At 40.8% G+C, this 19,313-nt stretch overlaps 1 protein-coding gene across 1 annotated transcript in view; it reads right to left on the minus strand.

The window, feature by feature from the left end:
* The window catches only part of lrp1bb (low density lipoprotein receptor-related protein 1Bb), a 241,714-nt gene that overhangs the window by 20,116 nt on the left and 202,285 nt on the right, over positions 1-19,313 (minus strand). The window contains exons 67-79 of the mRNA XM_041056911.1: positions 17,032-17,148; positions 15,776-15,882; positions 13,646-13,778; positions 12,625-12,731; positions 12,261-12,393; positions 11,698-11,820; positions 11,385-11,507; positions 3,992-4,132; positions 3,568-3,702; positions 2,747-2,866; positions 2,297-2,538; positions 1,665-1,888; positions 1,038-1,144 (exon numbers count right to left, since the gene is read on the minus strand). Of these exons, the coding sequence (XP_040912845.1) occupies positions 1,038-1,144; positions 1,665-1,888; positions 2,297-2,538; positions 2,747-2,866; positions 3,568-3,702; positions 3,992-4,132; positions 11,385-11,507; positions 11,698-11,820; positions 12,261-12,393; positions 12,625-12,731; positions 13,646-13,778; positions 15,776-15,882; positions 17,032-17,148 (1,812 nt within the window). The remainder of the gene's footprint in view (positions 1-1,037; positions 1,145-1,664; positions 1,889-2,296; positions 2,539-2,746; positions 2,867-3,567; positions 3,703-3,991; positions 4,133-11,384; positions 11,508-11,697; positions 11,821-12,260; positions 12,394-12,624; positions 12,732-13,645; positions 13,779-15,775; positions 15,883-17,031; positions 17,149-19,313) is intronic.

Genomic DNA, 19,313 nt, shown 5'->3' on the forward strand with positions numbered 1-19,313 from the left:
CCTCTTTCCAAGACCAAGACAGAACATGGGTCCTTTGAATTAAAGGAGGCCAAAGCAGCTCTTCAAAACTAGATCACCACTAAGTGTCTCCCTATAGACACACCAGCATGTTTCGAGTGGCTATATTCCTTAGTATTCCTTACTTATACATTTCCTTTGTACTGTTTTCTGTATCTTTAGATACCAAATTATAGCTTCTAGATTAGAAGCTGTACCATATGCATAATATGCACTATGCATGTAATATGTATAAACATATTCACCAGAGTTGTACAATAGTATATGGGTCATAACATACTCCATACTGGGGGACCTGATGACGCTCGTTCCCATGGATACTATGCAGCAGTAGAACCAGACCATCTAAAGTCATTTATTGAACTCACAATGTTTGAATCAGGTTACAACTTTTCTTGATCTTTCTTCAGCTGAAATGTGAAATTGCTCCTGTGACTGTATTATTAGCTAATTATGTTAGTTAAATCAATATTTTATAGTGCTTTGTGTTTTCAGTGTCTTGTTATGAATTAAAGACATTTCCATATAGTGCCTCAAATGTGTGGCGGAAGAACATCCTTTCTATGAACAACAATATCTGTTCTATTTTATTTCTATGGACCTGACACATTTTTTTTTTTTTCCCTTCACACACAGAAAAAAATGACATGGCAATGACATTGTAGAATCTAGAAGTGTCCGTTTTTCAAACTGCAGTAACACACTAAGATATGTAGGAACGTGCAAGCAAATGCAGATAGGTAAAAGACGGCTGTACTGGACATAAACAATTAATGTTTCAAAATATTTCCAAAAACCTGCCTTGCAAATGTTTCATGAGAAAGGAAATGCATACAACATGGTGATTTGGCCTCTAGAAAACACACATTAAGTGATGAGAAACACCAAATGTAAATGTATTATTTTCTTTGTTTACAAGAAATCTCCAGAGGGTAACCTTTAAGGTACCAAGGTTACAAAAACAGCAAAGAAATATGAAACAATGTAAATAATTAATGGGCTTTAAAAGGAAGACCTACCGGTGGGTCTCCTGAGATTTTTCTCCAAGAGTACTCGCCGTAAGGAGCCATCCATGGCTGATTCCTCTATATGAGAGTGATCACCTATTACGCTCCAGTACATCATCCTGCAGTAGACAAACAGACAACGTGTCTTCGTATCTATAGCATACAGCCTAAAAAAATGCATGCATATCACACAGATATAGCCTGATAATGGCGGCTACTGCAAAACATATGGTGTTTCTTAGTATAGATTTGTATAAATCCTTCTTTCCTTGGTGATGATGTAATATCTAAGTCTAATGCAAGTGCCATTCCCAAAATAAAGAAAACTGAGGTCAAATAACGTTCTTGCTGATGAGAACAGCTGGAAACCCTCAAGATTCACTGGTGCATCACAAACACGTGGAGGTGTCGGCTTTGTTGTTGTTGGATGGTACCTTTGGTGGAGCTGGTCTGAATTAGCAATAAGTGATGTAAACGACTTACATTTTTAATGAGTATTAAGCAATGGGTAGATGATTGCATTTTCCAAGTGACACAGCTATCTAGATGGGCAAGGGCGCACAGCTCCATGTAATGAAGTGAAATGCTTTTATTATGAACCAGCCACGTTTGGCAAGTCATGATTAGTACACAACTTACCCTTTTGCTGGGTTGACAGCAATGGCATATGGTTCTCCTGCTATGTCAGTAATCAAGCGGGTGCAATTTGGTCCCTTAAGCTGGCCCACATTTATGGAATACCGTAATTTAGTCCAGTGGGCTGTGTAATAGCTGAACCAGTGCATCCGAGAATGATCAGTCCAATAAATGTTGCCTGTGATCCAGTCAGCAGAAATATCTCTGGGGCGACGGAAGTCTGAACACTGAAACCAATAATAGCCACAAAGTCAGACAACTCTTTACTTTATGCTGTGGCTCATTAAAGACACAGCAATGAAACAGTATGAAACTATTTAACATGTAAGTTAATAACTTTTATGACCGTAGCTGAAACTGACAGATAATATGAGCAAATGAGCAGATATGGCACTTTTTAAGCTTAATGCTTATTGTATGAGTGGTCAGAGGACATGATTAGATACAGTATATTAGGTATTATTTTCACATATGGCAATAGATTAATAAATAAACAAATAATCCGACAAAGTAGGATATTTTTTTTTAGTTTTGCAAGCATTTTTCTCTCACTGAGTTGAGAAAATATGCGTCACACATCTAAAAAAAAAATGCTACAGTACGTTTTAAAAAAGCCACAGGTTAGGTATACTCACAATGTTTCTGACATTTGTTTTAGTTTGACTTCTTTCTAGAGTGTCTTTGTAAAAAATTCCACCAGGGTTAAACTGGGTAGCCCAGATAAATTTTTGGTGGTGAAGCAGAGCGTCCATCCCGATAATGCGAGCATTGTCCTCAATGTGAGTGAGCAGTTTCTGTCCATGGCTCTGGTTAAATGGATACACAAAACTTTGGATTTCGGTGTCATTGGCTATGTAGAGCACTCGATCTTCTGGTCCTGTACAGTGAGTTATTAATATGCAAAGAAAAAGAAAGAGTAAAATTGGCTGAATTCCACTTTAGGTATTAGACAACAGTTTAAAGGGCAGTGCATACAGATACACTTAAACATTTGAACTCATTTTACAATGAGGTCACATGTCCAGATTAGCATGTATTCAGTATACATAAAACATACTGTATGATATTCAACCTCAGGATCATACCTTTTGCTACGCAGTTACCATTGATCTCCTTATAATTTCGGTCACATGTGCACTTAAAAGATCCTTTGGTGTTCGTGCAGTAATGAGGACATGTGTCAAACTGCAGACACTCATTTATCTCTGAAAAAAGAGAGACTGACTTACTTGGGAACATGTTACTTTAGAAACATTTCTGCGACTATTGAAGTCCACAGTATGATATGCATAAACAATAAAAAACAGAATAAACAATTTCATTTTTCTAAATGATCTGTAGTGCCCTTGACCTATTCGTGAAGACAAAATTATATGCATGCAGCAAATGACACTTTATCTTTGAAGAGAAGTAATAAGTGGCAAAAGGCCATTAACTGGAAAACAGGAACCAGGTCACAGGACTGACTCAATAATCAAGGCTATCATCTCTTGAGACAAGAATGCATTGCATGCAATATCCCTCACCTGAAATGTATGCATTAAGTAGATGCAGGCCTAAGTAGACATATCATAGATTTTCTGACTCATATGTTAATTATTAATATTACTCATTGTATAATAACAATCTTACAATTTCCTGAAAGTAACTCACAGTATTTTCTGTTACCAAAAATCCAACTTTGCCTTTGTATTCCAGTATGTTCATCAAACAAAAAAGAACACGTTTGCCTGGAAATATTTGTTTTCAATTAGCTGTCGACCATTTTATTTCTCTTTCTGTCACATTATCTCGAGCCAAGATAAATGTCTAATCTCGTCTGCGATGTCATTAAATGAACTCAAAACTCATTAGACCTTGTATTGGGGAAAAAAAAAAAAAAAGATTAAAATTGATCATACGTTACCTTCACATTGGCCTGTCTTTTGGTTCCTCTTAAAGCCAGGTTTACACTGGCATATAGCATTAGCATATGTCTGGTTGCAAACTGCATCCTCTCCACATGGATTTGTTTTCTTTCCACATACATCTCCACTGGCAACTACAAATAAAGACAGGACTTTGAATACACACCAGTCCTCTGCATCTTAGACACCTGCTGTGCTTTTCTTTTGATGTGCAGAAACCAAAAGGGCATCATCATCTTTCATACAGTACACAACACACCTCAAACATGGGTATACATATATTACCATAAATAACAAAACATCCTATCTAAAACGAGGAGATTGCTGAGCTTCCAGACAACATCATGGTGACATTCGGCACTTTTCATCTCTTCGGCGTACTGCTTTGATCTGCTTGCTCAGATCAACTGGCGTTGCACTTACAGGCCTTGCAGTCTTGCTCGTCTGAACCGCCATCCCCGCAGTCACTGAAGAGATCGCACTGCAGCTGGATTGGGATGCAGCGTTGGTTACTGCAGGTGAATTCTGTCTTCCCACATGGCCGAGGTCTTCCGGCCACCACCTCTGTTTCAATACACAGTGTCAGTTGGAAAGACGCACACACACTTGTAACTTAACTCCTGAAGTACAAATGCAAATATGCTGCTTTCAGATGATTGCAGTATAAGACCTATTTAAGACCTATTTAGTGGTCTAATGTGAATCAATGGGGATAGAGCCTATAAATGAATAATTTAAACATCTTACTACTCTCACTTTTAATTCACTGAATATTGAAAATTCATGTTATACTACAGCTCTAACACCACCATGTCCCACACATTACTTGCTGCAAAACAAACAATTTTGGAAACAATACTATTCTGCCCTTGTAAGAATGAGGTTGAGTTCCAAACATGGCAGATAGCTAAACAGTGTCTCAGTAAAAGATTGCCGAGTCTTCAGGTAAGTTTGATGCTTTAATTGAGATCTTTTCTGTAAAAAGAGTATGTCCTTTCCAGGCACAGCAAAGAAAAACGGCCGTAAGTGGAGACAACAACTTGAACAACGCTAAAGGTCTGAACTACCGAGGCCTGCAGGAACAAACAGTGCAGCAATGTAAACAATCCCCCGACACTCTTAAAGGGTGTCGGCATACTCCCCGCCTGGTCTAATGCTATACCACTATGTACCTTTAAACAATAACACTACATCTGTTGCAGGTTCTTAAATACACCTTGGGGTAACCACCTTTAACAACCCTGACTTCCACTTTACGGACTCTGTTGTCCTGGCCTGGAAATGTGTTAACTATGAGTCCAGTAAGCCACTCGTTTCATTTTGTTTGGCTGTCTTTTAAGAGCACAATGTCTCCAGTTTGCAGGTTAGGTTGTTCTCTTTGCCATTTCCTTCTTGGCTGGAGTGTTGCCAGGCACTCTTGACGCCATCGCTTCCAGAATGAATCAGCGAGTCCCTGGACCTGCTTCCACTGATTCCGGTAGAGGTCCTTAAGATCAAGGTCTCCTGATGGGGTAGACACAGAGTCAACCTTCTGTGTTAAAAGCATAGCAGGAGTGAGCACAGTGGGCATGTCAGGATCTGACGACACAAGAACTATTGGCCGAGCATTCATTATGGCGCCAACCTCTGCTATCAGCGTCACAAGAACTTCATGAGTCAAACTAGGAGAATGCTCCTTGAGTAACAAGCCATCCAGGATACGCCGAGCAACTCCTATCATTCTTTCCCACACTCCCCCCATGTGGGATGAGTGTGGAAGATTGAAGTCCCAGTTACAGCCTTGGTCTTTGAGGTAGGACTTTAGCACTGCATTTTCTGGTGATTTAAGACAATTTCTCCTTTGGCCAGGCTCCTGAGATCCTCTTTAAAGGCCTCTTGCTGCACAGTTCAAACAACTACTGTTCTTGCCTGCGTAAGCTCATCTGCTTTTGGAGTATCTCTCTCCAGAGATGTAGCACAGGATCTGACTTTCTGAATGAGATAAGCCAGTCCATGTGTCAGCCTTTTCCAGCTTGAAAAGCGTGTGAACCTGTGTGAACCAAGTAGCATTGCAGCAAAGGTTGCAACCAATGGACGCATGTCTGCATCCATGTCCGGTTCAACGAGCTCAAAGGTGTCTGACTGAGTAGGAGTAGCTCCATTGTTTTTCTTGAGAAAAGAGGGTCCTGAAAACCAATTTGTTTCTGTCAAGAGTGCAGCTTGTATTGGTCGTGTGCCATGATCTGCAGGATTATGTTCCGTGCTGACAAAGTACCACTGTCCTGGGTGTGATGACTTCCAGATGCGTGCGACTCTTTTAGCGACGTACACATAGAACCTCCGGTTGGTGTTGTAGATATAGCCTAGTACAACTCTAGAGTCAGTGTAGAACTTCACTGAGTGAATCTTGATGTCTAGCTCATCCACTAACATGTCAGCTAGCTCGACTGCGAGCACAGCGGCACAAAGCTCCAGGCGAGGCACGGTATGGGAGTGACGTGGTGCTAATTTTGATTTTCCCATGCAGAATCCTACATGACTGTGCCCTTTGTCGTCGACAGCTCTGAGGTAGGCCACTGCAGAGATGGCTGTGTTTGAAGCATCAGAGAAGACACATAGTTCCCTGTGCTGTGTGGATAGCAGGGACACAGGTAGGTATGCTCTAGGTATGTGAAGTTGCTCAAGAGCTTTGAGTGAGTCTTTCCAAGACTTCCACTGAGTTTCTTTTTCAGCAGGTATTGGGGTATCCCAGTCGTAATGTTCTGTGCACAGATCTCTGACAATAGCCTTGCCTTGTACTGTTATTGGAGCCACAAATCCCAGCAGGTCGAATACACTGTTGACTGTAGAGAGAATGCCCCTACGAGTGAATGGTTTCTCCTCTTTAGACACAAGGAAGGTGAAGCTGTCATTTTGAAGGTGCCAGTTGAGACCCAAACTTCTCTGTAGGGGTAGAGGATCCACACCTAGCTTGAGGTCTTTCAGTTCTTTAGCGCATTCTTCAGGCAGAAATGCTTCCATTACTGCATTATGGTTGGATTCTATTTTATGCAGTCGTATGTTCAAGTCGGCTAACATTTCTCTGGTCTTTTTCAGGACTTGGATGCCGTCGTCGTCAGTTGGGAATGAGGTAAGTCCAACGTTAACATAAAAGTTCCTGAGAACGAACTGTTTTGCCTCTGTGCCATATTCTTCATGACCTTGCAGGGCCGCTCTCCTCAAATCATATATGGCAACAGCAGAAGAGGGACTATTGCCAAAAACATGCACAGTCATGCGATACTGTAATCTTTTTTGTGGGGTCATTGTCTTCAAACCAGAGGAAGCGTAAGAAGTCACGATGTTCCTGGCAGACTTTGAAGCAATAGAACATTTGTTCTATATATGCTGCCACTACCACAGGTTCCTTACGGAAGCGAGTGAGGACTCCCAACTCCAAAGATTGGTAAGTACCAACACTCTTGTCCTTCACTGAGTGGTGGGGCTGGTTCAGCATGACCTGCCTCAAAGATCTTCTGCATGAAGGCAACCATGTGTTCTTTCATGTCTGGCTTCCTCTCAAGCATGTGGCGCAACGTCACAAGACGCTTGACTGCTTGAGTTCTTTTGTTAGGGAGTCTACGCCTAGGTTCCCTGAAGGGTAGTGGTGCCACCCAACTGTTGGAATCATCCATGAAGACCTCCCTGTCCATTATTTCCAGGAAGGCTTGGTCTTCTACAGACATGGCTGGCTTATCATCGTCCGTTGTTTGCTGGAAGACTCCCTTGCCAAGGCTATCGTCTATAACAAACAGATCTTGCGGCTCGTTAGCCTTTGGAAAGTGATGGTGATGCACTCGAATATCCGGCTTTTCTTTGATGTGGATATTGTTGGTACAAGGATCAAACAGAGATGTACGTCCATTACTCAGTACATTAGTCCGGTAGACATTGACACAATCTGCTTTGTGGGCTCTTCCAACACAGACCTCTCCTACGATCACCCAGCTCAAATCAAGACGCTGGGTGTAGGGGGCATTGTGGGGACCATTGCATTGTTCTCGAACCTTGTGTGCACGTGGTATGTCTCGGCCGAGCAAGATAAGGATAGATGCAGAAGGGTCGAGAGCTGGGATCCTGTCCACAACCCGCTTGAGGTGTTTGTAGAGTCTCGCAATCTCTGGCGTAGGAATTTCCGACTTGTCGTCTGGAAGCATGTGACATTCCATCAGAGAGGGAAGTGGAATGCGAGTCCATCTAGTGACTCCATGATGAAGTCGTTGGCTCTCCTCCCTGTGGTTTCAGTGACACCCGAGCAGGTCTTCAAGGTGTATGCTGCCATGCCCTCTGTAATACCAAAAAGTTCTCTGATCTTGCCAGGGACTTATTGTTCTGCTCATCAAGAACAACATAAGCCTTGACTGCTCTCTCTCTCTGACGTGCTGGATACACTCTGACGAGACAGATTTTGGAGCATGATCTTGACTTGACTGTAGACCCACAGATATCAGTGCATTTTGATGTGACAGTTTGAGGGTGTCCTTCCTCTTGCTCCCCGCCTTGCTCTCTCATAGTTACAAAGCTCCCAGTCATCCATGGAGCCGGACCTGGGTGTAATGGTGTAGGGTGGCTGTCGCTCCTGCATTCTCTGCACTGAATGTTTTTTCCACAGTCTTTAGCTAAGTGGCTGGTTGATGCACAACACCTGTAACAAATATTCTTCTCTTTTAGATAAGCCTTCCTTTCATCCAAAGATTTGCTCCTGAAACCACGACACTTCCTAAGGAGGTGTGGTTTGTTGTGGAGTGGACATTGCTTATCTGGATCAACCATCATTTTCTCCGCAGGACTGTTGTGGTTGCCATTGAAGTTCGCTGAGACCTCTGTCTTTTTGACGGAAACTGGTGTTTTTGTGTTGCGTTTAAAGGACTGCTCCACCTTTCCCATGCTTGAACCACCTGAGAGTGGGGCAAAGCTCGGATCGTTGAGTGTTCTGGCCTGATCACAAACAAACTTAGCGAAGAAGGAGAAAGGTGGGTATGATGAGCGATATTTCTCTTTGTAATGTGATGCTACAGAGACCCACTTGTCATGCAGGGAATATGGCAGCTTCTGGACGATTGTTGTAATGCCACGAGACGTGTCCAAGTAATTGAGAACAGGCAGGAATCCATCCACCCTGGCAGCTTCAAGCTCCAAGAGAAGATCTCCCAGCTCTCTCAGTCTTTGATTTTCTCAATTTGAGATTCTTGGAAACTCGTACAGCTTCTTGAGGAGTGCATTTTCTATAGCTTTGGGTGCTCCATAGCAGTCTTCCAACCTTTGCCATACCATATTTACACCTGCTGCTGCATTGTGGATGTGAACTGCTCGTATTCTCTTTGCGTGTTCAGATGATTTCGGCCCAAGCCATTTACACAGCAGATCAAGCTCCTCCCTCGCAGTCAGGTTTAAATCCTCTGTAGAACTGTGAAAGGATTCCTTCCAGGCCCAATAATTTTCAGGATGATCATCGAACCTCAACAGCCCGGAGCTTATCATCTCTTGACGAATTAAATACTTGGCCAGATCGGTTGTATGTGATGAACTGGGTTCGTTGGTTGTGGAAGTGACACCAGTATGCGGCTGAGGAGGTTGGTGGTTACTGCTGGTTTGTCTTGTGTTGTGTGTTTGCGCCTGATGGCTGAAACTGTGTAGATTTGCACTGTGCGGGCGTTCTCGTTTCAGGGAGCCAATCCTGAATACACTTTGAGTGTGAGGGTGATATGGAGTAGAATCATCCTCCTGTCTGAATGTTTGATGAGCAGGTAAGTCATAGTAGCTGAGTTCACAGTTGCCGGCCTCGCTTGACTCGTCTTTACCTTTCCCCATGTTGTTTTCAGCTGTCTCACCATTGTCCATTGTTGGCTGGCGCGTTGGTGTTGCTGTGGGTTCTGGTGGCTTTAAGTCTTGATGAGGCTCTGGTCTCAGATTCTCAGTGCACTTACGCTCAGTATATTCATTTTTTAGGCTAGCAGTATCTAGCAGTCCATTCTCATTCTCAGCAGCTGCCTCCAAAACGTTAGCTTCAGCAATAGCAGCTGCAGCCTCACTCTCCAGTTTCAGTGTGTGCAGACTAGCTTCTCGCTCCGCTTTCTTTCTGGCAGCCTCAGCTGCAGCCTTTTGTTGCTGCTCTTCAACATATGCTTGAGCTTTCATCACGTCTGCTTCTTTTTGTGCAAATGATGCTTTTGCACGTGCAGCCTCTGCTTTTGCACGCGCCCTGGCTGCAATGGCACTGGCTGTAGAACGCTGACTGCTACGTGAGGAGCTGGAACACACTGACCTTGTCTCGAATGTGTCTTCATGATCACTCATCTTGCAGCTTTAATGTCAGAAAGAGTCTGTTTATTTCCACGAAGATCCACTTTACTGTAGGTAACCCGTCAGGTAAATACTCTTTTTACTATTCTGCCCTTGTAAGAATGAGGTTGAGTTCCAAACATGGCAGATAGCTAAACAGTGTCTCAGTAAAAGATCGCCGAGTCTTCAGGTAAGTTTGATGCTTCAATTGAGATCTTTTCTGTAAAAAGAGTATGTCCTTTCCAGGCACAGCAAAGAAAAACGGCCGTAAGTGGAGACAACAACTTGAACAAAGTTCTAAAGGTCTGAACTACCGAGGCCCGCAGGGACAAACAGTGCAGCAATGTAAACAATCCCCCGACACTCTTAAAGGGGCGGCACAAATACCTTTGTGAACATTTCTGCTCTATAAATCAACATTCAGTTTGTAGCTGTTGCCTAAATAAATGATGTAAACCACCACAGAAACAGCTGTTTGCTAATTATCTAGCCTACAAAAATGCTGAGGTACTTTGCACATTTTGTTTTTGGTTATAAATTTACTAGAATTAACTGCACAGTTTTCACCTTTCCTGGCTATTTATACCGAAAAAGAATGAGTGCGTGACATCCACAGCCAGCACGCCAGAGAGAGAGAGGGAGGGAAAGGAACAACGTAATGGAGAGGCAGATGGAGGGAACGATGGGATTAAGGTGAGATTGAAGGGACGGATGAAGGGAAGAAGCATACAATGGTGAGAAGTAATGGAGTGAGGTAAGAGATGGATGGGTGTATTAATGGAATAAGAGAGGAAGATGAATGGAGGACAGAAGGAATGAAAGGGTAAAAGATGAGGAAAGTGATTTGTCCCCTTTATTCTTCTTCCTTCGTCTACTCTGTGTGATCGTTCACAGCAGGCTTGTGCTGAGGACACTGTATGCCATGTATTTGGGCATATCAGAGAAAATAAAAAGCCATTTACAACAATCTCTCTCTCTCTCACTCACACACACACACACACACACACACAAACAAACAAAAACAAATAAAAAACAAATAAAATAAAAAAAACAATGAAACTGCTACACGCAGTAGCACATACTCCACCTTCTGTCCTCCATTTGTTAAAATTAAGGATGATAAAGGAGTTAAAGGCATGTACTGTCAAAATGTGAAGAGGGCTGCAAGAAGACAGTTTCTTTTCAGGAGTCACATACTAAAATGGCTGTGAACCATCGATTTAGACTGCAGTTTCAAGTTCATTATTAAGTTTTGTTGTGCCACTTTCTGTCTGAATAAAAAAAAAAAAAAAAAAAAAACAATCAACACTTGTAATGGGTTAGGGAAAGCTGGGCTGATAAGATGGCTGAATAAAACAATATCTGCATCTCTGTGTGTTAAGGACAAATACATCAGGGAAGCATTAAACAGAACTACTTGTTCACTCTGAGACCATAACTTTAACTGCATTTTCACATAAGAATTTGCTTAATGCAGATTTAATATCACATATTTATTGGTGCATTCTGTGCTCACCACACTCTTCTTCATCTGAGTTGTCACCACAGTCATCCACTTTGTTGCAGACTTGGTCTGTGCGCAGACACACGTGATCATTTCTGCAACGGAATGGTCTTGTAGGAGGGCAGGGACGTTTTGCTGCAGAGGAAAATACATAAAAACCTAATGGATGTGTCTTTCAAAAAAAAGAGAAAAAAACCCCTGCATGAAATCTTGTAAGAAACGAAAATGAAATATTCTCTCTCTGGAAATAGAAAAGTAGTGGCTTATAAAATATGCATCAATTGTCATCAAAGGAAAGCCTTGTGAGAGTACAATATCTACCCACCGCACATGTCTGTGTCTTCATCAGAGTTATCTCCACAATCATCCTTGCCGTCACACACCCACGTGTGGAGTTTGCATAAGGTGTTGTTGCAAATGAATTCATCAGCCCGGCAGAAGAAAGCACCTGCAATTACACAGACACATAAAGTCCCCGACTTTAACATAGGCAGAAGACTGCTTTTAAGATCGCAGAAGATATGATTCAAAACCTGTCTATGACAAGATTATAATGACTGATTGTTTTACATAATGATCCAGACAGCCCTGGATCATTTGGCCTCACAAAAGCAAGGTATGAATTGAGTTCTCTCTTTTATCTCATTTCAAATCTCTCATTCCCACTATTTCTAAAATCCCTGCCTCTGCCAGGTGTGCTCTCAACTAATCTGTCATATATTATTCTCTGCTGTTTTGTTCCTTTTTTATTAAATGTTCTAACATGGTTCACATGACTTCCGTGTTCAATAGTAATATTTGCAGTGTAAAGATCTAAGAAAGCATATGAGAATCCCTTTTTACCCACAGGGATGAGAAACCTAAATGTCAGGTCACTCTCATACCCACCCTGGCTGCAGTTTTCCTCATCGCTGTGGTCCATGCAATCCAACACGTCATCACAGCGCCAGCGCCGAGGAATACAGTGAGCACGATTCAGACATAGAAACTCATCTTCTCTGCACTCCTTCACACAGCCAATCTGTCAGCAAACACACACCGTAAATCATCACAACTGGCAACATCTAGTGATGTTGTCAGCTGCAATCAAAGAAAACCAAAAACACTGAATGATTCATGTTTTAACATGGTTTGATACATGACCGGACAAGCAGCTCCTCACTATTGAAGCACTGTTCACTGTGAAACTGCTCTACTTCAAAGACAAATAATTTTTCGATTGCTTCTTTGAATCACGTGAAGCTATACAGACCTCATCCGAGCCATCCAGGCAGTTGTCATGTCCATCACACCGCAGGCTGGCCGACACACACCCTCCGCTGGTGCACACGTACTCGTTCACAGAACATGAAGGGACTACTGGAGAAGGGCAAAGTATACCAGTGAGTAACAATCCCACCTTTTCTCCCCCTAGAAATCACTCAAGTCAGACCTTTTCAGTTTCTTGTTCTACGAACAAGTGAAAAACAACACCTCAAGGTAATGCTGACTGAAAATGTGGCTCTTGGAGAGAAATAATTGGAACTTGTCACTCCTAAATGCTGTATGATGTTGTCCATTCAGGCCAAAGAGTTCATAATATTACTACCTGCTGCTGAAAAAAAAGTGCTTCACAGTACTTGGTCGGTAATGAATAGTGGAACTCAATAGTGGAAATCAGCAGAAGTGAGGCCATTTCTATTTATCCACAACAATATGTCATAATGTATTGTTGAATATTATCAAGGTCTCACTGTGTAACCAGTTACACTGTAAAACTCTTAATACTTTTTATTATATACGGTGCAGTATCTTAAGGACGGGATGTCAATACACTGACTATTTTATGGGGGACATGCAATAAGGGCTTCTTTTAAATAGAATGGGAACCCTTGAAAATGGAACATTATTACTTATTTGTCATTTGGCTTTGACACTGTTTAGGATAGCAATGACAAGACTACGCTGAATCTTTCACTGAAATACACCAAATACCTCTACAAGCTGTTAACCGCAAGCTTCAGTTTTTGATTTTTAATACATTTGCAAGACTTTCTAAAAACTTGTTTTCACCTTGTCATTATGGGTTACTGAGCGTGGATGGATGGGCAAAATGGCTGTTTATCCATTCAGAATTAAATCTGCAACATAGCGAAGGGGTCTGAATTCTTTCTGAAACCATAATGCATGTTCCAGAAACGGTCAATGGTCCATGCAGCCACTTGTGCCTAAAAGCATAACTCACTAGTACTTGCTAAAATTCTTTCACAAACCAGAGGATTTTAGATTTACACCTGTTCCCTGGCAGTTTTTCTCATCTTCCCCCATCTTGCAATCTTCTTGGCCGTCACACAGCCACTTCAGTGAAATGCAGAGGTTGTTGTGGCACTGAAACTGGTCATCTGCACAGTGTGCCTCACAGCCTTTCTGTAAACAAATACAGTAAAAACATGAAGTAAATACATCAGTGAATATCACTGTCAGATTGCAATGCAAAAAAAAATATTATTGTATTCTAAGAAAATATGTATTCTGAGGTTTATCTGAAGTTAACATGAGGGCTTAGCGGTCTAGAGTCAGAGTTACTACCCTTCTCTGCAGCTCAATAAGGAATAGTGCCTGGAGCAACACAAAAAGAGAATTTTATCCTATTAAGACAGTAACTTTGGTAGATACCCAGGAGATTGGACTGATAAAATGACTCATAATGCTGAGCGTCAGCTGGACGTCACAATTTATTTTTACACAGAAGGATGACAGTGGGTTTTGTCCTCCATCACTTTTACATTCTAAGCATGTAAGAAAGGGATCTGTCAATGAAGTATGAGCAACAGGAAGTTTTATTCTTCACAGTTTCACAGTTCTGAGAACACTTAGGAGGTTTGTTCTTATTCTTGGATTTAAGAATAAACGTGCGCTTTCCTATCAACCCACAAAACACACTAAACTTCAACTCTCAACAAGAGTTGAAGTTTAGTGTGCATAAAACCAAATACCCTTTATTCTTCCTAATGCACGCATTAACCACATCTGTATAAATAAAGGAAATTGCTGTAACAATTATAGTAGAGACTTTTGATGGTTTTGAACAAAGCAACAAAAAATAAATAAATAAATAAATAATATATTTAAATATAAAAAAAGTTGCATGAATGAATATGTTATTTGAATCTGTTTACTGTCATAGGATTAAAAAATAAAAAAGTTTAGTCTTAGTAGAGTAAAGGCATCAAATCGTTTCTATTTAAGTCCAGGACATGAAAAAACATTTATATACTGTATCCCCAACACATTACTCTCTCAAACTCAGGAAAATATTGGCTGTTCAAAACAAAATAACAAGGTAGAAAATCTACCCCATGATGGCGACTGTGAATAACAAATTTAATAATTACTGTGTATTGTAACATTGACTGAAAGGCAACTTCTTGAAACTATTTGACTGCGCTGACCCAGAAAACTGGCACTGGGGAAAGGGTTAAATAAAGGGCTAATTAGGGTTGCACTGTTTTGGATGGAGGGGGATTATACATAAAAATTGCTTTGCAAATGTTGAACACAGCAATACATTAACAAGAGCAATGAATCATAATAACAAGCCTTTGTCCTTGAATTATGCACTGCACTGCATCATTACCACTGATGGAGCATGTTTTTGTATGAATCCTGCAAAAATCTCTTTACACCGTGCAAAACTAGATAAAGGCACTTTTAAGTCCATTTCTTCACATATTACAAGAATGTAAAATTATAATGGCAGTTTGAAGCTTTATAAATTAAGATATTCAAGCCTTATTATGAACAACAAGCAGTCTTTGTTTTGCTGAGAGGCATGGTGGATTAGGATTTCTAAAAGCAAATGAATACAAGGGATTTCATGCACTAATGTATTTGAAAGTACAATACTACATTACAGTGATATTTTTTTTTGTTTTGGAACATAGCGACCATGATGAGGAGATTTGGACCAGCACAATGAATGCTGTCATTATATGCCTATAATGGGATTATTTTCTTTGTAAGATGCAATATATCCATACAATTTCATTTCCCTTTCCTGATTTGGATATTTAATCTGTGCTTGTGCTGCAAGTTCAGATACTAACACGCACTTCCATGAGATCAATTACTGACTGAATTACACCATCCATACAAATATACTATATTTTGGCCTGGGTTCACTGTAATTTGTGGGTTTTAAACATATCTATTTCCTCTGAATTGTCTTCACAGTATTATGTTTTGTGTAAAGTCACCTGTAATTTTTATATTAGGTATATATATAGAGAGAGAGAAAAGGGTTTTTCTTTCAGAGAAATTCTTGTGTCTAGTAGCTGATTCTTAATTTAGTGTCTTGCCCAATTCTGTGCTTCATTAGCAGCAGTCGTGTGGGTTTAAGTGGTGCACATATCTCAAACACTGGCCTCATCTGAATTATCCAAGCAGTCATAGTCTCCATCGCAGCGGAATCGGGAAGAGATGCAGTCTCCGTTAGCACAGGCAAAGTCCTTGTGGTTGCAGGTGACAGGCTCTAAGTCAAGAAAAACACAAAAGATACAAAGTCATGCCAAGCTGTATCTTTTTTTCCCCCCAGCATTATACACAACAAACACGACATCCCCTGATGCATTTATCAGCCAAATGTTCTGTGTTTAGAATCACATGCTAATGCCTTGGCAAAGCCATTGCATTAGCTAATTAGAGTCATTTTGTATCAGAAGTGGAGAAACTGGAAAATTTAATCAGGATGTAAATACATTCATTGCTGCTGTCACAATGGGTGGGGGGGGGGGGGGGGGGGGGGTGGGAGGGGTGGGGGCTGGGCAACATACTTTCTAAAGCCAAAAATCTTGGATCTGCTGTTTAGAGCAACTCAGTCCCTGAGGACAATATTAGGACGCAGCTAAACAGCTGCATCAGATCCACTGTCTGGGCCCTCCCCTTGTTATCATGGACTGTTAGCTAACTCAGGGTGTGTGTTATGAGCTGTGCTGCAACAGAGACTCCCAGAAGGCATTGCAGAAAAATCTGATTTGTGGCCTCTCCACTGTCTGCCAGTCCACCTGCTTAATTCTTCGCCATCCAACACTTGACTGGCTTTTATTTGCATTTTAAGTGACATTAATAGGTATGGGGAATAAGCATCTGATAAATCACATAAATGACGCACACTCAGCAAAAAACAAACAGTAGGCATGCACAGACTCACATGATGTACAGGCGAACAATTCCACAAACACATGCAAGGACTTGAATGAGCAAAAGATATGAAATTTAACGAGGTGGGTGAGCAGTGTCATATCATGAGTAAATAAAAAGTTTTCTTCTAAAAGTGAGGATGAATATCTAAACAATAGGGAATATGAGCCTGGTAAATTACAGAGAAGAGGTGATATCGAGAGCTCAGGAGCCTCACGTTATTCTCAGAGAAACAGCACAGATAATAAGAGTGTGCTTGAAAGAGAGAGCTGAGCCTGGCTGACTAGATAGCGGGAAACATTACCTAGGGTGTACAGTTTGTGTGTGTGTGTGTGTGTGTGTGTTGGTGTGGTGGTGGGAGGGGCAGTCAGGTGTCTTCAGAGAGGTCCAATTCTTCACTGCCTAAGAGCGTGTAGAGCGTCAACAGTGTATATAAACGAACAAACCAAGCTGACAGAAAGCGAAGGAGTCAGGTACTCACTGCAGTTCTCCTCATCTGAGTTGTCTCCACAGTCATTCTGGCTGTCACACCTCCAGTGGTCTGGGATGCAGTTGTTATTCTCGCAGCGGAATTCATGAGGTCCGCAGGTCTTTTCATCTTTTTCATCAGGAGCAAACAAACATGAAGATGAAAATGGCTTCAAAGAGCATGAATATTAATGGTGTGCTAGCTATCATATTTTGTACGTGTAATCATCGTTTCCTCAGGGTTTCCCTGAGCAAGTCTGACGCTGAGTTCAAAACACAGTCTGTACTCAAGAGGCTAACACACCGTAAGATGAAATACCTGACTGTGCTACCAATCATCCTCAACAGAATTTGTGACAGGAAGTTGGCAAAACTGAACTTTCTTCAAGAAAGCACATAAGAAAATTTCTAGAAAAAAAAAAAACACAATAAATGTTGAAGAATTTGATTTTAGCTTTGTTACAAACCGAACCCAAACTGTGTGTTTGTTCCTGTTGGTGCTTAAAACTAAAAAGAGAAGACACGACCATGAGGTATTGATATTTTACATGTCGTCTTTCTCAGACTGTGACAGAAGCTTAATTGCTGGTCTGGATATCAGCTCACCACTTCTTTGTCTTTAATTCTATTCATTTGATTATTGTAAGTATTATTATCTGTGAGTGCAAGATTTTTTTAAAGACCATATAGAAGCATTTGTTGATGAAAGAGGACACTGATCTCCATAGTTTTCAGTGAAACACACCCTGTTGAGATGAGAACAGCTTAGAAAACATTTCTGTTAATATGAAAAAAATAAATAGCATGCATTAGTCACCTTGTACAAAAGGTGAGAAAATAGAGTACACCTTTAACACATATGTCAAGATCAAGGTGAAGCTTCTGACTCAAACTGTATAGCCTGCTAATCAAACTGAAAAGTTCAGAGTCAGCTAGGGTTAGAATTATTCAAAATATCTGCATTTGCTTCAGCACTACTTCCTCAGTATGGGTTTTCAAAGTCAAACTGAGAGCTTCCATTTAAAAAGTCATTTCCGTGCAGACAACATCAGGGATAATGGCCAAGGTAATGCTGTTATCAGTTAGAGAAGAGATGCGTCAAAAGAAGAGGGTGGCAGATTATGCCTGGATCTCTTTCCAACATGACAGCAGGAGAAGAGAATCAGGAGGGAAAGCTGTGTGAAGCAGCAGAGGACACAAGGTAGCAATTCATTAGGAACCAGCTCAGTCAACTTGTACCACATAAAAGATGTCGCACAGGGGGAAAAAAAGCAATATTTCCTTGCTAAGTCTGAGCTCATTAAGGTGCTAACAAGCAAAACTTCCTTAAACAGTCTGAATTAATTCAAAGTGAAATATCTACAAAGAAACAACAACTCTAATGTGCTCTGAAGTGGAGAGAAAATTTTAGATGATGAATTATTGGATGACACTGATAAACGCTACAGATAATGCAGTTTGAGGGGCCTAAGTCAAACATCAGTAAACTACACAAAGTGAGATAAACATTTACTCAATATTACATCAGGGTCGTTTCACGTTAACAGACATTAAAGCAGCAGCAAAACAGCAAAACCTCCACATAAAACAAAGCTGAAATTGCAAAGGAGAGGAGGTGTGAGGTATCAAACATCAAAGCATAATCGCTCTATTAATAATACTCAAATTGCTATGTTGTGGAAGTCACATATACAGATAAGACTGCCAACAATAGTTTTCATTCTTCTACTGTTTTATGTTTCAGGCATGAGTAAAAGTAGAGTAAGATGTGATCCCAAGCAACAAAGAGAAAAAAAAAAAAAAAAAACAGGCACGATGCTGTATTTTCCAATGGTAGATTTATGAAAGATCCCAGCCTTCATACCAGATGTCATCTGTAGAAATATAGCTCATCAAGTTGAGTGACAAGCGCTTGACCGTCATACATCCAATGACAGAATGATGGGACTAAATGCAAAACTATCCTTGAAAGGCTGGTATGCTCGTTCTTGTTATGTACATATAATTTTTATATTACAGGGAAAGTGGCCAGTTTATGACTAAAGCAACAAATTGGTTCCAGTAACAATCTCACACAGGCTTGGTGGCCAAACACCCAAGACATTTTTGCCAGCAACTGTTCTACAGACAGTGGCAGCAGAGGCTTTTTAAAATCTTTAGTATTTTATGTATAAATTAACCTAGCAGTTCTATGTGAAAAGAAGTTGAATTTTGTATGTTTCTCCACATCTATTATTCTCCCAAGGTTTAAAGTGGAATACCAAACTATCCTTTCAAACTTAAATAGCATAGAAA

Source organism: Toxotes jaculatrix, chromosome 15 (genome assembly GCF_017976425.1).
Source record: "Toxotes jaculatrix isolate fToxJac2 chromosome 15, fToxJac2.pri, whole genome shotgun sequence".
NCBI classification, from domain to species: domain Eukaryota; kingdom Metazoa; phylum Chordata; class Actinopteri; family Toxotidae; genus Toxotes; species Toxotes jaculatrix.